The sequence below is a fragment of the Haliotis rufescens genome, unplaced genomic scaffold (assembly GCF_023055435.1).
Source record: "Haliotis rufescens isolate VD_foot unplaced genomic scaffold, xgHalRufe1.0.p SCAF_34, whole genome shotgun sequence".
NCBI lineage: Eukaryota > Metazoa > Mollusca > Gastropoda > Lepetellida > Haliotidae > Haliotis > Haliotis rufescens.
Genome location: NW_025964046.1, coordinates 4979738 through 4998835, shown reverse-complemented (window position 1 = coordinate 4998835; position 19098 = coordinate 4979738). Strand labels below are relative to the sequence as shown.

At 39.4% G+C, this 19098-nt stretch overlaps 1 protein-coding gene across 1 annotated transcript in view; it reads left to right on the top strand.

Moving 5' to 3' along the window:
- LOC124124860 (V-set and immunoglobulin domain-containing protein 10-like 2) overlaps positions 1-19098 on the top strand; it is a 50624-nt gene that overhangs the window by 8324 nt on the left and 23202 nt on the right. The window contains exons 2-4 of the mRNA XM_048380956.1: positions 4030-4335; positions 15029-15177; positions 16071-16278. Coding sequence (XP_048236913.1) covers positions 4030-4335; positions 15029-15177; positions 16071-16278 — 663 coding nt within the window. The remainder of the gene's footprint in view (positions 1-4029; positions 4336-15028; positions 15178-16070; positions 16279-19098) is intronic.

The following is a 19098-nucleotide window of genomic DNA, read 5'->3' as shown; positions in this document are numbered from 1 at the left end:
AAATCTGGTTTCAGTAACTGTTGCTTTGTGTGATCGAATTCGCATTTTTTTATGTTTTCACATAAACTTTCGACATACAGTATAACGAACTCAAAGGTACTACTAATTTTAGTTCGTTATAACCGTAGTTCGTTGTAAGCATATATACAGTGTAACTACAGCAAATCGTCGGGACCAAAAACGTAAGTTCGTTATATCCGTCAATTCGTTATAAGCGTGTTCGTTATAACGGTAGTTTGCTGTACAGTAAACTACGGTTATAACGAACTCAAAGGGACCTCTAACTATAGTTTGTTATAACCGTAGTTCGTTATAAGCATATATACATCAACTATGGCAAATAGTCGGGACAAAAAAATCAGTTCATTTTATCCGTCAGTTCGTTATAAGCGTGTTCCTTATAACCGTAGTTTTCTGTAGTTTAAATGTGGGTTCATTGATGGCTGTGTGGTTCAATGCGCAACGATGAACTGTACAGAGTTACCTCCCCCTTCATTGCCAGGAACAGCACGATTATTCAAATGATGGTACAAGCACCAAAATTTGCATGGTCGGTCGCCTTAGTTCATGTGAGAAGAAAAAAAACGTTTAGCCACTGCAAATTCAAAATGGCCGCCTTTTTGTCCAAATGGAGGTCAATTTTCCAATCAAAAATCAATATTTTGCTTATAATGTAATAATTATGGAGACTGTGATTTATTGGATATTTATGCTTGCTACCATATTAAGTCTAATTCCTTTAAACTAATTTCAAAAAGAAACTTGACGCTCGAAAATGTTTTATATGTTGTTGTTTTTATAAAATAAAAATGTTTCATGGTAGAAACATATTACTTGAACATATCCCTACTGCGAAAACCAAGCGTATTCGGTGTCTCTGTTACATCTATTAGGTGTCTCTGTTACATCTACTGGGAGTCTCTGTTACATCTACTGGGAGTCTCTGTTAGATCTACTGGGAGTCTTTGTTACATCTACTTGGTGTCTCTGTTACATCTATTAGGTGTCTCTGTTACATCTACTGGGAGTCTCTGTTAGATCTACTGGGAGTCTCTGTTGCATCTACTGGGTGACTCTATTACATCTACTGGGAGTCTCTGCTGCATCTACTGGGTGACTCTATTACATCTACTGGGAGTCTCTGTTAGATCTACTGGGAGTCTCTGTTGCATCTACTGGGTGTCTCTGTTACATCTACTGGGAGTCTCTGTTGCATCTACTGGGAGTCTTTGTTACATCTACTGGGTGTCTCTGTCACATCTACTGGGAGTCACTGTTACATCTACTGGGAGTCTCTGTTACATCTATTAGGTGTCTCTGTTACATCTACTGGGAGTATATGTTACATCTACTGGGAGTCTCTGTTACATCTACTTGGAGTCTCTGTTAGATCTACTGGGAGTCTCTGTTACATCTACTTGGTGTCTCTGTTACATCTACTGGGAGTCTCTGTTACATCTACTGGGAGTCTCTGTTACATCTATTAGGTGTCTCTGTTACATCCACTGGGTGTCTCTATTACATCTACTGGGAGACTCTGTTACATCTTCTGGGAGTCTCTGTTATATCTACTGGGTGTCTCTATTACATCTACTGGATGTCTCTGTTACATCTACTGGGTGTCTCTGTTACATCTACTGGGTGTCTCTGTTACATCTACTGGGAGTCCCTGTTATATCTAGCGGGTGTACTTGTTGCTTCCATTGGAAGTGCTAGTTACATCTCCTATGAATACATTTACAACTAGCAGTAATACTCATACCTATCTTCCACGTTACATCTACCGTTAGTCTCCTTATATCTACCGTTAGTCTTCTTACGTCTACCGTTAGTCTCCTTATATCTACCGTTAGTCTTCTTACATCTACCGTTAGTCTCCTTACATCTACCATTAGTCTCCTTACATCTACCGTTAGTCTCCTTATATCTACTGTTAGTCTTCTTACATCTACCATTAGTCTTCTTACATCTACCATTAGTCTTCTTACATCTACCGTTAGTCTCCTTACATCTACCGTTAGTCTTAGTACGTCTACCGTTAGTCTCCTTATATCTACCGTTAGTCTTGTTACATCTACCGTTAGTCTCCTTATATCTACCGTTAGTCTTCTTACATCTACCGTTAGTCTCCTTACATCTACCGTTAGTCTCCTTACATCTACCGTTAGTCTCCTTATATCTACTGTTAGTCTTCTTACATCTACCATTAGTCTTCTTACATCTACCATTAGTCTTCTTACATCTACCGTTAGTCTCCTTACATCTACCGTTAGTCTTCGTACGTCTACCGTTAGTCTCCTTACATCTACCGTTAGTCTTCTTACATCTACCGTTAGTCTTCTTACATCTACTGTTAGTCTCCTTACATCTACCGTTAGTCTTCTTACATCTACCGTTAGTCTCCTTACATCTACCATTAGTCTCCTTACATCTACCGTTAGTCTCCTTATATCTACTGTTAGTCTTCTTACATCTACCATTAGTCTTCTTACATCTACCATTAGTCTGCTTACATCTACCGTTAGTCTCCTTACATCTACCGTTAGTCTTCGTACGTCTACCTTTAGTCTCCTTACATCTACCGTAAGTCTTGTTACATCTACCGTTAGTCTCCTTATATCTACCGTTAGTCTTCTTACATCTACCGTTAGTCTCCTTACATCTACCATTAGTCTCCTTACATCTACCGTTAGTCTCCTTATATCTACTGTTAGTCTTCTTACATCTACCATTAGTCTTCTTACATCTACCATTAGTCTTCTTACATCTACCGTTAGTCTCCTTACATCTACCGTTAGTCTTCGTACGTCTACCGTTAGTCTCCATACATCTACCGTTAGTCTTCTTACATCTACCGTTAGTCTTCTTACATCTACCGTTAGTCTCCTTACATCTACCGTTAGTCTTCTTACATCTACCGTTAGTCTCCTTATGTCTACCATTAGTCTTCTCACGTCTACCGTTAGTCTCCTTATATCCACCGTTAGTCTTCTTACATCTACCGTTAGTCTCCTTACGTCTACCATTAGTCTCCTTACATCTACCGTTAGTCTTCTTACATCTACCGTTAGTCTCCTTATATCTACCGTTTGTCTCCTTACGTCTACCGTTAGTCTCCTTACATCTACCGTTAGTCTCCTTACATCTACCGTTAGTCTTCTTACATCTACCGTTAGTCTCCTTACATCTACCGTTAGTACCTGTTACCTCTTGTAGTTGTTTCCACGTTCAAACAATGGTTATTCTGTCAGACATCATCGCAGGTTCAGGCTCGCGCAAGGTCAAGGTCAGCTTTCATGTCATGAGTGAGCGAGTAAGCTTTTAACAGTATTCCAGTCATATCACGGCGTGTCAGCTTAATGTGGAAGGAAAACCCGAAATGATGCAGGGCTCAGACTTTTAGCACTAAGGTGAAACCCACGAGCACGGCTATGGTGCTGAAAAACCTAGAAATATAATCGGGGCGAACCGGGATTCGAACCCACTATCCTAGGTTTCTGGCGTGCCCAAGGGACGCAACTCTGCACAGCGAATCGCGGCGCTTTAGACGACTGGGCAACCAGTGCCCCCTTCAAGTCATGAATACGTTACGGGTACGCAAATATGTACGTATCATGGGCCAACCTAGGGTGCAGCATTACACATGGGAACAGTACAATCACATCAATCGCCCGCAATCGCAGACAGCTCCATAATTCGCAATCCGACCGCAATTCGACCGCAATCCGACTGCAATCAGATCATGGAATCTTTTCCTAAGGGACGTAACTCTAGTCCTCACTTGATCAACTTGATCAACACTACACTTCTGCTGGAAATACATCTGCTTTTGAAAACTTACCAAAACGACAAATCACATTGTTATCTCCCTACTTCTGTTGTCGCAAAGTTATTTCAAATCAAATGCTGTAAAACTGCAGTAAAAGTAAACTCTCTGATTTCTATTTTCAAAATATTTTGGTAATCATTAATGTAAAGATCATTGTGTGTTTCGCGGTGTAAATTCAGTAAATTCTCAAATTTATTCAGTTTCAGCAATCAGTCTTGTGATGGATCGCCGCATCCCTGTCGCAAATCTGTCTTTAGCCCTGAACTGTTCACTTGACTCGAGTTCGCCATCGGAAGTCGAGTTCGAACTGAATGCCACAGTCGTGGGTACATGTCAACTAAATACTGGAGCCTGCAACTCTACGGATGCAGGGTACAGTCTCATCACAAGCGCAGGATCAGCGGTTAGCCTCACAATTCAATCCTTCCAAGCAGGACAAGATTATGGCGATTGGACTTGTCGCCACGGATCAGCAACAGACCAAATATATATCCAAACGAGTTCAGGTAGGTAATAAATAAATTGTCGAAGTTAAAGTTTATCTTTGAAATATTTTCCCACATCACGACTCCCTCAACAATATTTTGCTTGTTGTTGGACGCCGCATTCTTTAAAATTCCAGCTGCATGAGGTGACCTGTAAACATAAATTGTCGGTCCATGACCCGCCCTACCGGCAGCACCCGCCATTCATTTGCATTAAAAAGTGCTGCCATGCGACGTCAGCCTGTAAATATACCAGATTATCAAGAGATGGATGAACCAGATAATCCAGTGACACGATCGAGTACCATACTGGATTTTTTTTAAATTAATAAAAACGGAATGTTTATTTTGAATTACGTCCATTGTGTAGAGATTTTGCTGCTTAAAAGTGAAGAAAAACGTTAAGATATAACTGCATATGTCGTGGCGGAATGGGTAAAGAGTGCGTGTCCTTTAACAGTACAACTGCTGATCGTAAAATTGTATCCAAGATTCGCGTGAGTGAGTGAGTGAGTGGGTATGGTTTTAAGCAGGAAATGCTCACCTGTCCGCGAACACCTGGTGTCTTCACTATTTGATAGTGATTCATCAACACATGCTCATGATGAGGTTAAATTGGGTTTAACGTCGCGTCTAAGATTATTGCACGTATATAGCGACGTGCATGCACGTGTGTGTGTGTGTGGCTGCTTGTACTAGTCCGGACTGATGCCGATTTATAGTGCTAACTTACTGAGATACCATGCTGCAGTTTAACATGAATACCCCACTCAGACACAGTATATTGACTCCGAGCCGACCAGTCCTTGTTTTAGCCCATTAATGCCGAGCGCCAGACAGGGTAGCAACAAATACCATCTTTTAACGTCTTTTGGTATGACGCGGCCGAGGATCGAGAACCCCGGACCTTCCGCTCTCCGGGCGGACGCCCTACCACTAGACCACGGAGGCGGTCTGCTCATGATGAAGTTGGACTCGTATACAATCGGCTCTGTTAAATCTTATGAATAAGGTGCGATGAAACACAATCAGCCAAGCCACGGGGCCCGACCACCCGATCCCCACCTAAGTCAACATTGGGGTATTGGGGACATATTTTAACCCGGACTGCTCAGACGCACCTAGTATACCTCGTTCGTTTTGAAATTGAAAGAACTCAAATTGGATTTACGTCTCTTCAACAATCACTCATTGTTTGTAAACAGTAATCTGTGGCTGGTAATGTTGTGTAAAATAAATAGGTTCAATGTAGACTGGGGTAAGCATGCATGTGCAACCACATGACATCTACCATGTGTGAAATGTTTTAAATTTGAGCCCAAACAAGCCAACTTTATGATTTTAAAGATAAGATGTCTAAGATACTCATCAACAGTTGTGTATTATGTGAAATTGTATTTTTGGTATTTTGAAAATCAAATTTTATATGTTTAAAAAAGGAAAACCATGCTGGTCGGTTGGTTTGTTGTTTTACGCCGCACTCAGCAATATTCAAGCTCTATGACGGCGGTCTGTAAATAATCGCGTGTGACCCAAAGAGGCGACTAACGGGATCGGGTGGTCAGGCTCGCTGACTTGGTTAATGCATGTCATTGATCCCAATTGCTTGGATCGATGCTCATGATATTACCCACTGGATTGTCTGGTCCAGACTCGATTATTTACAGACCGCCGTCATATAGCTGGAATATTGCTGAGTGCGGCGTAAAACAACAAACCAACCAACCAACACTCATAACAGGTTTTCTGATATCTTGCCTGCCTCGTCAATGTGAATCTAACAATATTTCAGCAAGTATATTTTGTCTTATTACCCAGTCGTGCTTTTGTGGAATCATACCAGGCATCGCGCTCTTCATATAACCTTTGTGGTCCGCTTTCTTGTAGAGGGGGGCACGGTGGCCAAGTCGTCTAAGGCGCCGCGAATCGCACTGCAGAGTTGCGTCCCTTGGGCACGCCAGAAGCCTATGATTGTGGGTTCGAATCCCGGTTCGCCCCAATTGTTTCTAGGTTTGTCAGCACCATACCCGTGCTCGTGGGTTTCACCGAAGTGGTAAACGTCTGAGACCTGCGTCACTTCTGGCTTTCCTCCCACATGAAGCTGAGGCAGCTTGATGTAACTGGAATACTGTTAAAATCGGCGTTAAACCCAACTCACTCACTCGCCATCTACTATTGCTCTATCTTACTTTGCCAGGTATGAATACCAAGCTAAGGTCTTCCTGCACCATTGACATAGTAACGTGATCGGCCATGTGAGAATGTAATACAACATGAATCAAATATCTTCCTTGTTGGAACAGACCACGCGCAAACAAAGAAGTTATTCGACTGAACAGCTTTGCATTAATATTTTACATTCTAGTGCTGTATACATTTTTTTTCAGTGCGTCCAAAAATTCAGTGAAGCAAATGATATCTAATTTAATTCCGTTATGCTATCGGTTGATAAGGAAAAAGCAATTTACATCTTAACCATTGTCAGGTTTGTCATTGAGAATTGAGAGAGAGGCGAATAAATTTTAATTTAATTGCGTTCTGATATTGGTGATGAGGAAAATGCAATTTACATCATATTAACCACTGTCATGCATCTGTAGTCATCTGAGATGTGTACAAGGAAAATTGTCAAGGCGGGATGAAACATGAAAAACTTGTTAAGATTGATTTCTAACAATACAACATCCAACGTAATCTTCAGCGGAACAAGGAAAATCTTTTTGTGCTATTTTGATAAGGGGCACGGGTGGCCCAGTCGTCTAAGGCGCCGCGATTCGCTGTGCAGAGTTGCGTCCCTTGGGCACGCCAGAAACCTATGATTGTGGGTTCGAATCCCAGTTCGCCCCGATTATGTTTCTAGGTTTGTCAGCACCATACCCGTGCTCGTGGGTTTCACCGAAGTGGTAAACGCCTGAGACCTGCATCACTTCGGGCTTTCCTCCCACGTTAAGCTGACACGCCGTGATATAACTGGAATACTGTTAAAAGCGGCGTTAAACCCAATACACTCACTCACTATTTTGATTATGATATATTCAGCAACAAAGGCTTATGTGACACCCATGTCCAATCGGTTTCATACAAGGCAATATGTATCACAAACGCAAGCATGGTTTGATGACAGTGTCTTTCATGCAGCAATCATGCAAATGACGTACATATGTAAACCGGGGTATAAAAGCATGCTGTTTTTTGTTTGTTTGTTTGTTGTTTAACGCCGCACTCAGCAATATTCCAGCTACATGACGGCGGTCTGTAACTAATCGACATCATTAGCATCGATCCACGCAATTGGGATACAATGACATGCATCAACCAAGTCAGCGAGCCTGACCACCCGATTCCGTTAGTCGCCTCTTACGACAAGCATAGTCGCCTTTTATGGCAACCATGGGTTGCTGAAGACCTATTCTACCCCGGATCTTCACGGGCATCGTGTCACAGGAAATTTTGTTGCTGAGTATACGTGGCTCCAAGTTTTGGTTTACTGCCCCTTTGAAAACGTTTACATTATACAACGGCGTGTCGGCTTATTGTGAGGTTGGTTGGTTGTTGTTTACGACGCACTCAGCAATATTCCAGCTATATGACGGCGGTCTGTAAATAACCGAGTCTGGACCAGACAATCCACTGATTGACATCATGAGCATCGATCCACGCAATTGGGATCGACGACATGCTTCAACCAAGTCAGCGAGCCTGACCACCCGATCCCGTTAGTCGCCTCTTACTACAAGCATGGTCGCCTTTTACGTCAAGCATGGGTTGCTGAAGACCTATTCTACCCCGGATCTTCACGGGTCGCTTATTGTGAGGGGGAGGGTCGGAACTGATACAGGTCTTAAGGGCAACCCCATGCCAAAATGAAACTAGCTGGAATAAAAAGTATTTCCGAGTATGGCGATTTCAAACATATAATCGAAAAGAGGAATTCCATGCTCTTTGCGGAGTAGAACGTCCATTATAATGTAGCATATCTTGAACATTGTCCAAATTTGACTTTGATCAAAATTCACTTTTGTTCGCAGTAAACGTTAATCGATTGAAATTTACTGATCAATATAAAATGAACATATATTTTTTTTCTACAGTTATCCTTTTATGTTACAATATTGAGAAAAAGTGATGTTGAGTTTTTCAAATATAATATTCATACGTTATAAACATATTAGAAAAAAATATAAGTAGAATATTTTTTTTCATTATTTGGATACTTTAATTTAGACCATTGAAACCGCTAAACAGTGAAGTGATAACGTATAGGGTTTTTTAGCCAAGATTATTATCAATAAAAGACTTTGGAGCTAATAAAATATATCCATTGCAAAGATATCTGACCGTCATTGAGCTGCGTTGACACGTTTCATTATGTCGCTCCTCAGCAAAATCTGAAACACTTTGGTGAAATGAATACACAATGCCATTTAGAAAGTGGTCAAATGTAACAAATGTTATATTTGGGTTAACACTTTCTTAGTAAACTTTGTGTGCTGGAGATTAGGTGCCTCACTCTGGCAAGTGTGGGTTCGAATCCCGGACTGGACTCAACCCCAAAAAAGTACTAGAATCCGTCCTTTACTAAGAAAGTGTTATCCCAAATATAACATTTGTTACATTTGACCACTTTCTAAATGGCATTGTGTATTCATAGCTTTCGGCCATGGGAGCCGTGCTAATTTACACTTGTCAGAGGGGTATTCAAAGTACGTGATCTAGACTAACAGTTGTCGAACTTTCAATTTTATGGAAGCCTCGGTTGCTGAGTGGGTTTGATCGCTGACTTTGTGTGCTGGCGATTAGGTGCCTCACTCTGGCAAGTGTGGGTTCGAATCCCGGACGTGACTCAACCCCCAAAAAGTACTAGAATCTGTTATCCCAAATATAACATTTGTTACTTTGGTGAGACTCCCGAACAAGTGTTGGAACGCGATTAAGAAAAATCTGGGACTCGAACGCACGGTAATTTCTGGCTCTCCTAAGCGACGCAGTGGTGCTAAGCGAATTCCGCCCGTCTCTCTGTGTCTCCGTATTTCGTTTCCGAGCATAACTTGAAAACCGTGAAGCTCCATTGTCTTGCCCCATTTCTTAAATCAGCGAGACAGCCTCCGTGGTCTAGTGGTAGAGCGTCCGCCCGGAGAGCGTGAGGTCCCCGGCCGCGTCATACCAAAAGACGTTTAGAATGGTTATTGTTGTTTACCTGCCTGGCGTTCGGCATTAAGGGGCTAAAACAAGGTCGGCTCGGAGTCAGTATACTGTGTCTGAGTGGGGTACTCATGTTAAACTGCGGCATGGTATTTCAGTGCCGCAGCGATCTAGGTCGCGCCGTTGAAACCCATTTACCTCACCTCTCTTCAAAGCAGCCTAGAGGTTCTGCGAGGTAGCCTAGTTGTTTACGCGTACGATCGTGACACCGGCAAACCGGGATTCGTTATTAGACATGGGAACACAGAATGAAACCCTTTTCTGGTGTCCGCCGATGTGATCTTATTGGTTATTGCTAATAAGGGGCGGTCGGGTAGCCTTGTTGGTAAAGCGTTCGCTCGTCACCCCGGAGACCCGGGTTCGATTCCCGACATGGGTACAACGTGCGAAGCCGTTTTTTGGGTGTCTACCGCCGTGATATTTCTGGAATATTGCTAAAAGCGGCGTAAAACCATACTCACTCACTATTGCTGATAAAAGGTATGCGGCGTAAAACTATACTCGCTCTCTATTACACTTTATGGTTAATGGTGGGGTGAAATGGGGTTCACAATTGCTTTCAAGATTATTGCACTTATGTAGCGATGCGCATGTGCGTATGTGCTTTTGTACTATTGTGGACCAATTCCGGTTTTATGGTGTGAGCCCACTGAGATACCATGCCGCAGTTTTATATAAATACTCCAACTCATAAAGAGAATGCTGACTCCGAGCCGACCAGTCCTTCGTGTATCCCCTCAATGCCAAGCGTCAGACAGGGTAACAACAAGTACCACCTTTTAACGTCTAGGTATATGACGTGGTCGAGGATCGAACCAGCGACCCCCGCTCAGTGGGCAGGCGCTCTTTACACAACCCCATTGAGACGGTCCTTATTGACCTTTTTCACACTTCGCTACTTCCGGTTTGAAAGCGAGGCTTGGAGAGCAGAAGGTGAAGGCAGGATAGCACATGAAACACATGGAGATGTCAACAAGGCACGCAATCGGGACAAACTGTGACAATTTAACCATCCCGGTACATTCATCGTAAGTATTGAACATTATTCTTATTGACAAACTATTCTACTGTTATCTGGTCTCCTTACCGATATAAATGTGAATCTGGCCGTTCTGTTGTGATTTCAATTTAAAATATCCATGACCACCTGGTAACTCCCAGTGCAGTTTATGGTAGCTGAACAGACTTAATACAAATGCTACTGAAATCTTGTAAAGAATAATTCATTGTTTACACACCATTAAGCCAAACTATTTATTGTGAGTTTAAATAACTTTGCGGGTTGTATTTGAAGTCGAAATATTGACCTTTTGACCATATCTAGATATATGTCAGAAACTAACTAAATTGATATGTTGATATAATGTATCAAATTGTAACCTACTGAGAATTTACAATCAGTTGCGTATTTGATGTAAATTGTAATGGACTCAAATGCATTCCATTAAAATATTAGACCTCTCGATCTACTTGTGCTGTTGTGATTGTGAACAGTTGTTATTTTGATTGTCAATGTTGACAGATTAGATAGCATGAGGTGTAATATTTCAACTGAATTATTACATAAAGGGTGTGTAAATATTTAAAGTAAAGTACAGTTTGATCTGCAATTTTGGTAACCAATAATATTTCTACCAAAATGATATTTACTTTACTGTACCAATTTAATCATGTCATGCAATGAACAAAAACCCAACTAATTAATGTCCAGTAAATGTTCAATCTACATTTGATCTTTATATAATTTACAGAAACAGATAACTCTTTAACAGTTTTTATTCAAATATTTCAAATGCATAAATTGATATTGACATTACTAAAAACTTAAAGTATTAAAAGAATTATTTTTAATTCCCATGTGTATTGCAATCATAACTCATTAATTCCCTTTGTTTAATTGTGAAACCCATCTGGTTTTATGTCCACAAACATGTTTTGAAACTTTTAAAACAAAGAGATTCATTTTGTGCAAGCAATTGCCATGTATTATAGATTATTAATCATATCAATTTATATATAAGAATATAGTTGTGCTTACTGTGTCATTTTGCAATAATTATATTGTTATGATGTAATATTTTACTATTGTTAACAATCTTTAGAACTTTAGTTTATTTCAATCAAGTCAAGTGGTGTGATCATTTTGATATTTTTATATAATTCAATCAAAACGCAAAAAATATAAATACATAGAAGAAATTTGTTTTCCTTGTCAAATAACGATGATAGCATGAATTTATCTCATGCTCCTTGTATGCATGCTCCTTGTGAAAATTCATTCCATTTCTTCTTCGAATGTACCTTATATGATGATTTTAGGGAGACATTACTGACAGCTATCGATAATCTTGGAGGACAAAAAACTCTACATAGTATTCTTTTTGGTGATCCAAACTTAGATGTTTTCCTGAATACAAAAATAGTCTTGTCTGTACACAAATTTATAGAAACGACTAACAGATTCAGTAGCTAGCATATTATTGTTTCCAAACTGTTATTCATTAATATTGTTAAATCTATATTCAACACTAAAATGTATAATATTAGGATATGTATGAGATGCACACTGTCTTCACTTTCCAGCACATTGTACATATCCTTCATATGAGCACTGTATATATATTGCGCACTATGTTTCCACAATGGGAAGCTTCAACTGTAAATTGTTCATTTTCATTATGCAATATTATGTATAACTGTATATAGGGAGAAGGCGGTAATAAGTGCTGCCCTTTGTCTTTTTGGACAATAAAATATGTTTAATAATATTTTATCTTGTGATCTGACAAAGTTAATATTTTCAAGTCAAGATATCAACTTTAGTAAACCACATGAAGGGATAAACATTGCATTTGACAAAATAAATTCAAGTCTTATATTTTCTTTGTGATCTTCATGACCTTACTCAGAAAACCATAGTGTCAATGAGGCAGACTGACTGTAGGTGTGACAAAACGTGATATTTCACCTGAATATTATTACAATATTATTGAATTATTCATTTCAGGCCAGCGAGTCAACACAATGAAGTACTAGTATCCGGTGACGGATGTCTGGAGGAGCTTTCTGCTGACAGTAACACAATGGTTACAATGTGCGTCCTGTCAAAGGACGAGGAAGTGAAAAGCAATAATCATTTAATCAACAAATGTGCTTCCTGTCATATTTCACTTAAATAGGACGAGGAAGTGAAAAGCCTTATTCACTCACAAATCAACATGGCCAATATTTATCGGACACTGAAAAAGCACATTGTACCATTTGTTTACAAGCAAGAAAATTATTTTCTCCTGGAATTTAATTAGGTGCTTTTGACTGACAAAGACACCCAGTCCATGTTAAGTTTTGAAAACGTATATTGTGAGAAATAAAGATATGAAAAATTTTGGTTTGTTTTTCTTTGTTAAATATGAGAAATCCAGATTGTTCCATCAACATAATTTGTACCGATACATATATTTTATCTTGGCTTGATTACCAATTGAAGTTGATTCCTTTATATCTTTTGTTATTTTATCTGTACTCATATCTGATCAAGACATTTTCAAACTAATCAGGATAAATGTATTAGTAGCTTCCTTTCGATATACAATTACCTTTCATCATGCAGGATTAGGTGAGGGTGTTCAAGAAGTTGGTAGTTGTATCAATTCTTATATTTCTTCAATTTCATACATTATTTATATTTATCAATTTTTAGTTTCCCTTTAACTTATTTTAAACAGTTCACACATTATTACTTTTGTCGTGCACGGAGCAATCTCAATCGGCAATAATCAGTTTAGTAAGTGATGTTTGAAAGTATCATCTGTCATTGTACACACTGAATAGAGTTATCGCCCCTTCTGAATATTTATTTTGACACACGAATTATTTTCATAATTAACATTGTAATATGTTAAAATGAAAATCTTAGCAGAAAAGGTGTCTTTTGTTAACTGGACTCATGGCAAAACGATAGTGCGTTGTGCAGCAAACACCACTATGAAACGTGAAATAAACATATCTCAATCTTGATCTAGAGTTCGCCAAGCCACGCATTGACTGAGCAATTTTGCAAAAGGAAACTGACGTGTTTCATGTTATGCGGTTTATTTACGATACAAAACTTCTGTCATTGAATGTACTGTCACACTGTCTCTATATGCCGACGAGGTAATGATAAAACAATCTATTTCTGAAATACGTATCTCGAAATGCAACTTTCGATTCACTTCCGGGATCCTGACAGCAAAATGCTAATTCCAGTGTATAACAGGCATATTTTAGTTGGACCTCATGATTTAATGTGAAATAACTTCTGTTTTAGATACAGAGCATACCATTTTTGGTTTGTTAAAAATGTCCATTAGTGAAATGCACAACATGCTGTCTGTTCCCTATGAGCTGATGCGACTCACTGCATGGAGCTATGCTCTCCAAGCCTCGTTTTCGATCCAAGATGGCGAAAGTGTGAAAAAGGTCAATAGTGAACGAATAGTCGTGACCAAACTGCTTTAGAGTGAAACGTCGGCAAACTGAATATACATATGAGCTACAAGACTTACTACAGTCCGTTTGATTCCATCGGACAGCGGCGATAGCGATTCGGACAACAGCGACACCGATTCTGTCACGGCTTCAGAAACCTGCTACAGTGACTCCGATTGAACACCCAAAACGGCTTTTGAGATGTGCACATGCTTGTTCATTACCTGGCTGTTCCATGAGCGACTGGTCATCCCTGGTATGGCATGGCGAAAAATGTCAACAATATGATGATCGTTTGTTAAACAACTTTTTTTGGTCCAATTCATGTCGCTGTGCACAATTTGGTTTTGTTGCAATTATTAGATTTTGAGTTAATGAGCAATTCATCGGTCTCAAATGGAATCAAACGGACTGTAAGTAAGAACAAACAAACAAACACTAACTCATGGCTGAGGAGGTAGTTTGTTTGATGCTTCACGCCGCATTCAGCGTTTCAGAAGAGGTAAGTGAGTGAGTATGGTTTTACGCCGCTTTTAGCAATATTCGAGCAATATCACGGCGGGGAACACCAGAAATGGGCTTCACACATTGTACCCATGTCGGGAATCGAACCCGGGTATTCAGCGTGACGAGTGAACAATTTAACCACTAGGCTACCCGACCGCCCCTCAGAAGAGTTACACCACATACCTCAAGTGCATTTGAGTGAGTGAGTGAGTTGGGTTTAACGCCGCTTTTAACATTATTCCAGTTATATCACGGCGTGTCAGCTTAATGTGGGAGGAAAGCCCCAAGTGATGCAGGTCTCAGACGTTTACCACTTCGATGAAACCCACGAGCACGGGTATGGTGCTGACAAACCTAGAAACATAATCGGGGCGACCCGGGATTCGAACCCACAATCAAAGGCTTCTGGCGTGCCCAAGGGACGCAACTCTCCACAGTGAATCGTGGCGCCTGAGACGACTGGGCCACCCGTGTCCCCTCAATTTGAATTTCCTAAGTGAATGATTAATGGTTCTTGATGTTATTTTGTACCCAGGGCTACTACAGTGGTCAAGCGTCACAACAAACCCCACGCAAAGCAACATCCCCTCAAGTCTGAATTCAACAAGCTCCTTGACCATTGCCCTCTCCATCCCTTGTGTGAAGGGGCAAGCCAATGTAAGCTGGACGTACACGACAGACGTGGTAAGATGTTGTTGTTGCTTGCTATTTAACGCCGCACTCAGCAATATTCCAGCCATATGGCGGCGGTCTGTAAATAACCGAATCTGGACCAAACAATCCAGTGATTGACATCATGAGCATCGAACTACGTAGTCGGGATGCGATGACATGCATCAACCAAGTCAGCGAGCCTGACTACCCGCTCCCGTTAGGCGCCTCTTACGACAAGCATAGTCGCCTTTTACGAGATGATTTCGTGAACAAAAACCGGGCCACACTCTTAAATTGCTTCTCGTAATAGGCGAGTCAGCTGGATTGGGCAAAGACGGTTTGGTTGACTGTGCGCCATACTGCTCCTTTGTCGTGGACCGATGTTCATCGGTTTAGTGACTGGTGCGCCTGTCTTGATTAAGGCCGTGGTGATAAAGGGAGACTTCTTAGGGAATATTTACTATCTATACTGCTGTAGTTATGTACTATCATTGTCTGCAAAAGGTTCGCAATAATAGAGTAGTCACTTTGTTTGTTGTTTAACGCCGCACTCAGCAACATCCCACCTATATGACAGCGGTCTGTAAATAATCGAGTCTGGACCAGACAATTAAGGAATTGATATTATGAGCATCGATCCATATAATTGGGATACGATGACATGCATCAACCAAGTCAGAGAACCTGACCACCCGTCCCCGTTAGTCGCCTCGTACGACAAGCATTGGGTTGCTGAAGACCTATTCCTACCCGGATCTTAATTATGAAATAGACGCCTGTTAATTGTTTTGGATATGTGTGTATAATTAATAACTTTTTTATTGTACTACAAATGAGGTCAATAATGAGAAAACATCCAATGTATGATATAAAAGTATGTAAAAAAACGTTAAAAGAACAAACTCGCCGTTTGTTTATTTTAGGGGATGGGTGGCCCCCTAAATGCATTATACTCCAGCAGCTCATGCGGCGGAACGAGCGTGGTGACAAGTAGTTCTGTTACCGTGGTCGGAAATAACCAGGCCATGAAGAACAAGAGTGTCACTCTCCGGGTGCACGTGGAACATGACTCCTTCGACCCAGCTAAAGATTACACCGAGACAAAAGACTTTGGTCCAGTTCAATTTCCAGGTGAGACGACCAACTCCTCTAATCTGATCTGTAGTTCCATAGTCTCAGGGACCGCCATGACGTGTTACTATGACCAGTTTTGAAACCTGTTTGCCGTGATTGTGTTTCCTTGTTAAACACAGCGACAGCCTGTCAGTGTCATCATAGTGGGTCGCCCAAGACGTTGAACACACTCACTCACTCATTAAATATGAAAATAGATTTATTTATAGTGAATATATATGTGATATATATACTGCTACCATTATATATAACCCTATTTAATGTCAAGAGGGCAAATGTTGGTGGGTCTTAAGGTATCTGCGTCAAGTTGTGATTCAGATATCCAGTGTTTATTTCACACGTAATATAACAATTTTATTAAATAGCGTTATCATAGAAATGTTTATTTGGGCTAATTTCAAGTTTAATATTTGGGAAATTATATAATTACTTAAAGCTATTCCAATACTTATGTAGAAGATTACGGTTGCTATTGTAACAACGATAAATTGGTGCATGTTTAAATAACAGAACTTTCTTCCTTGAAGAGAGACTCGACCAGTAGTATAGTATTTTGCTTAGCAAAACGTAGCAACTGCTTACCAAAATTTTATCAATAACTACATTTTGGTAAGCGGTTGCTTCCTTTTACTAAGCAGTTTCTACATTTTACTGAGCAGTTGCTACTTTTTACTAAGCAGTTGTGACATTTTACTAAGAAGTTGCTACATTTTACTGAGCAGTTGCTACATTTTACTAAGCAGTTTCTACATTTTACTAAGCAGTTGCTACAAATTACTAAGCTTTTGCTACCTTTTACTAAGAAGTTGCTACATTTTACTAAGCAGTTGCTACATTTTACTGAGCAGTTCCTACATTTTACTAATCAGTTGCTACATTTTACTAAGCAGTTGCTACAAATTTCTAAGCAGTTGTTACATTTTGCTAAGCAGTTTCTACATTTTACTAAGCAGTTGCTACAAATTACTAAGCAGTTGCTACCTTTTACTATGAAGTTGCTACATTATACTAAGCAGTTGCTACATTTTACTAAGCAGTTGCTACAAAGTACTAAGCAGTCGCTACCTTTTACTAAGAAGTTGCTACATTTTACTAAGCAGTTGCTACATTTTACTAAGCAGTTGCTACATTTTACTAAGAAGTTGCTACATTTTACTAAGCAGTTGCTACAAATTACTAAGCAGTTGCTACATTTTACTGAGCAGTTGCTACCTTTTACTAAGAAGTTGCTACATTTTACTAAGCAGCTGCTTCATTTTACTAAGAAGTTGCTACATTTTACTAAGCAGTTGCTACAAATTACTAAGCAGTTGCTACCTTTTACTAAGAAGTTGCTACAAATTACTAAGCAGCTGCTACATTTTACTAAGAAGTTGCTACATTTTCCTAAGCAGTTTCTACATTTTACTAAGCAGTTTCTACATTTTACAAAGCAGCTGCTACATTTAACTAAGCATGGGCTACATTGTAATAAGCAGTTTTTACATGTTCCTAAGCAGTTTCTACATTTTACTAAGCAGTTTCTACATTTTACTAAGCAGTTTCTAAATTTTACTTAGCAGTTTCTACATTTTACTGAGAAGTTGCTACATTTTACTAAGAAGTTGCTACATTTTACTAAGCAGTTGCTACAAATTACTAAGCAGTTGCTACCTTTTACTAAGAAGTTGCTACAAATTACTAAGCAGCTGCTACATTTTACTAAGAAGTTGCTACATTTTCCTAAGCAGTTTCTACATTTTACTAAGCAGTTTCTACATTTTACAAAGCAGCTGCTACATTTAACTAAGCATGGGCTACATTGTAATAAGCAGTTTTTACATGTTCCTAAGCAGTTTCTACATTTTACTAAGCAGTTTCTACATTTTACTAAGCAGTTTCTAAATTTTACTTAGCAGTTTCTACATTTTACTGAGAAGTTGCTACATTTTACTAAGAAGTTGCTACATTTTACTAAGAAGGTGCTACATTTTACTAAGCAGTTGCTACAAATTACTAAGCAGTTGCTACATTTTACTGAGCAGTTGCTACCTTTTACTAAGAAGTTGCTACATTTTACTAAGCAGCTGCTTCATTTTACTAAGAAGTTGCTACATTTTACTAAGAAGTTGCTACATTTTACTAAGCAGTTGCTACAAATTACTAAGCAGTTGCTACCTTTTACTAAGAAGTTGCTACAAATTACTAAGCAGCTGCTACATTTTACTAAGAAGTTGCTACATTTTCCTAAGCAGTTTCTACATTTTACTAAGCAGTTTCTACATTTTACAAAGCAGCTGCTACATTTAACTAAGCATGGGCTACATTGTAATAAGCAGTTTTTACATGTTCCTAAGCAGTTTCTACATTTTACTAAGCAGTTTCTACATTTTACTAAGCAGTTTCTAAATTTTACTTAGCAGTTTCTACATTTTACTGAGAAGTTGCTACATTTTACTAAGAAGTTGCTACATTTTACTAAGCAGTTGCTACAAATTACTAAGCAGTTGCTACCTTTTACTAAGAAGTTGCTACAAATTACTAAGCAGCTGCTACATTTTACTAAGAAGTTGCTACATTTTCCTAAGCAGTTTCTACATTTTACTAAGCAGTTTCTACATTTTACAAAGCAGCTGCTACATTTAACTAAGCATGGGCTACATTGTAATAAGCAGTTTTTACATGTTCCTAAGCAGTTTCTACATTTTACTAAGCAGTTTCTACATTTTACTAAGCAGTTTCTAAATTTTACTTAGCAGTTTCTACATTTTACTGAGAAGTTGCTACATTTTACTAAGAAGTTGCTACATTTTACTAAGAAGGTGCTACATTTTACTA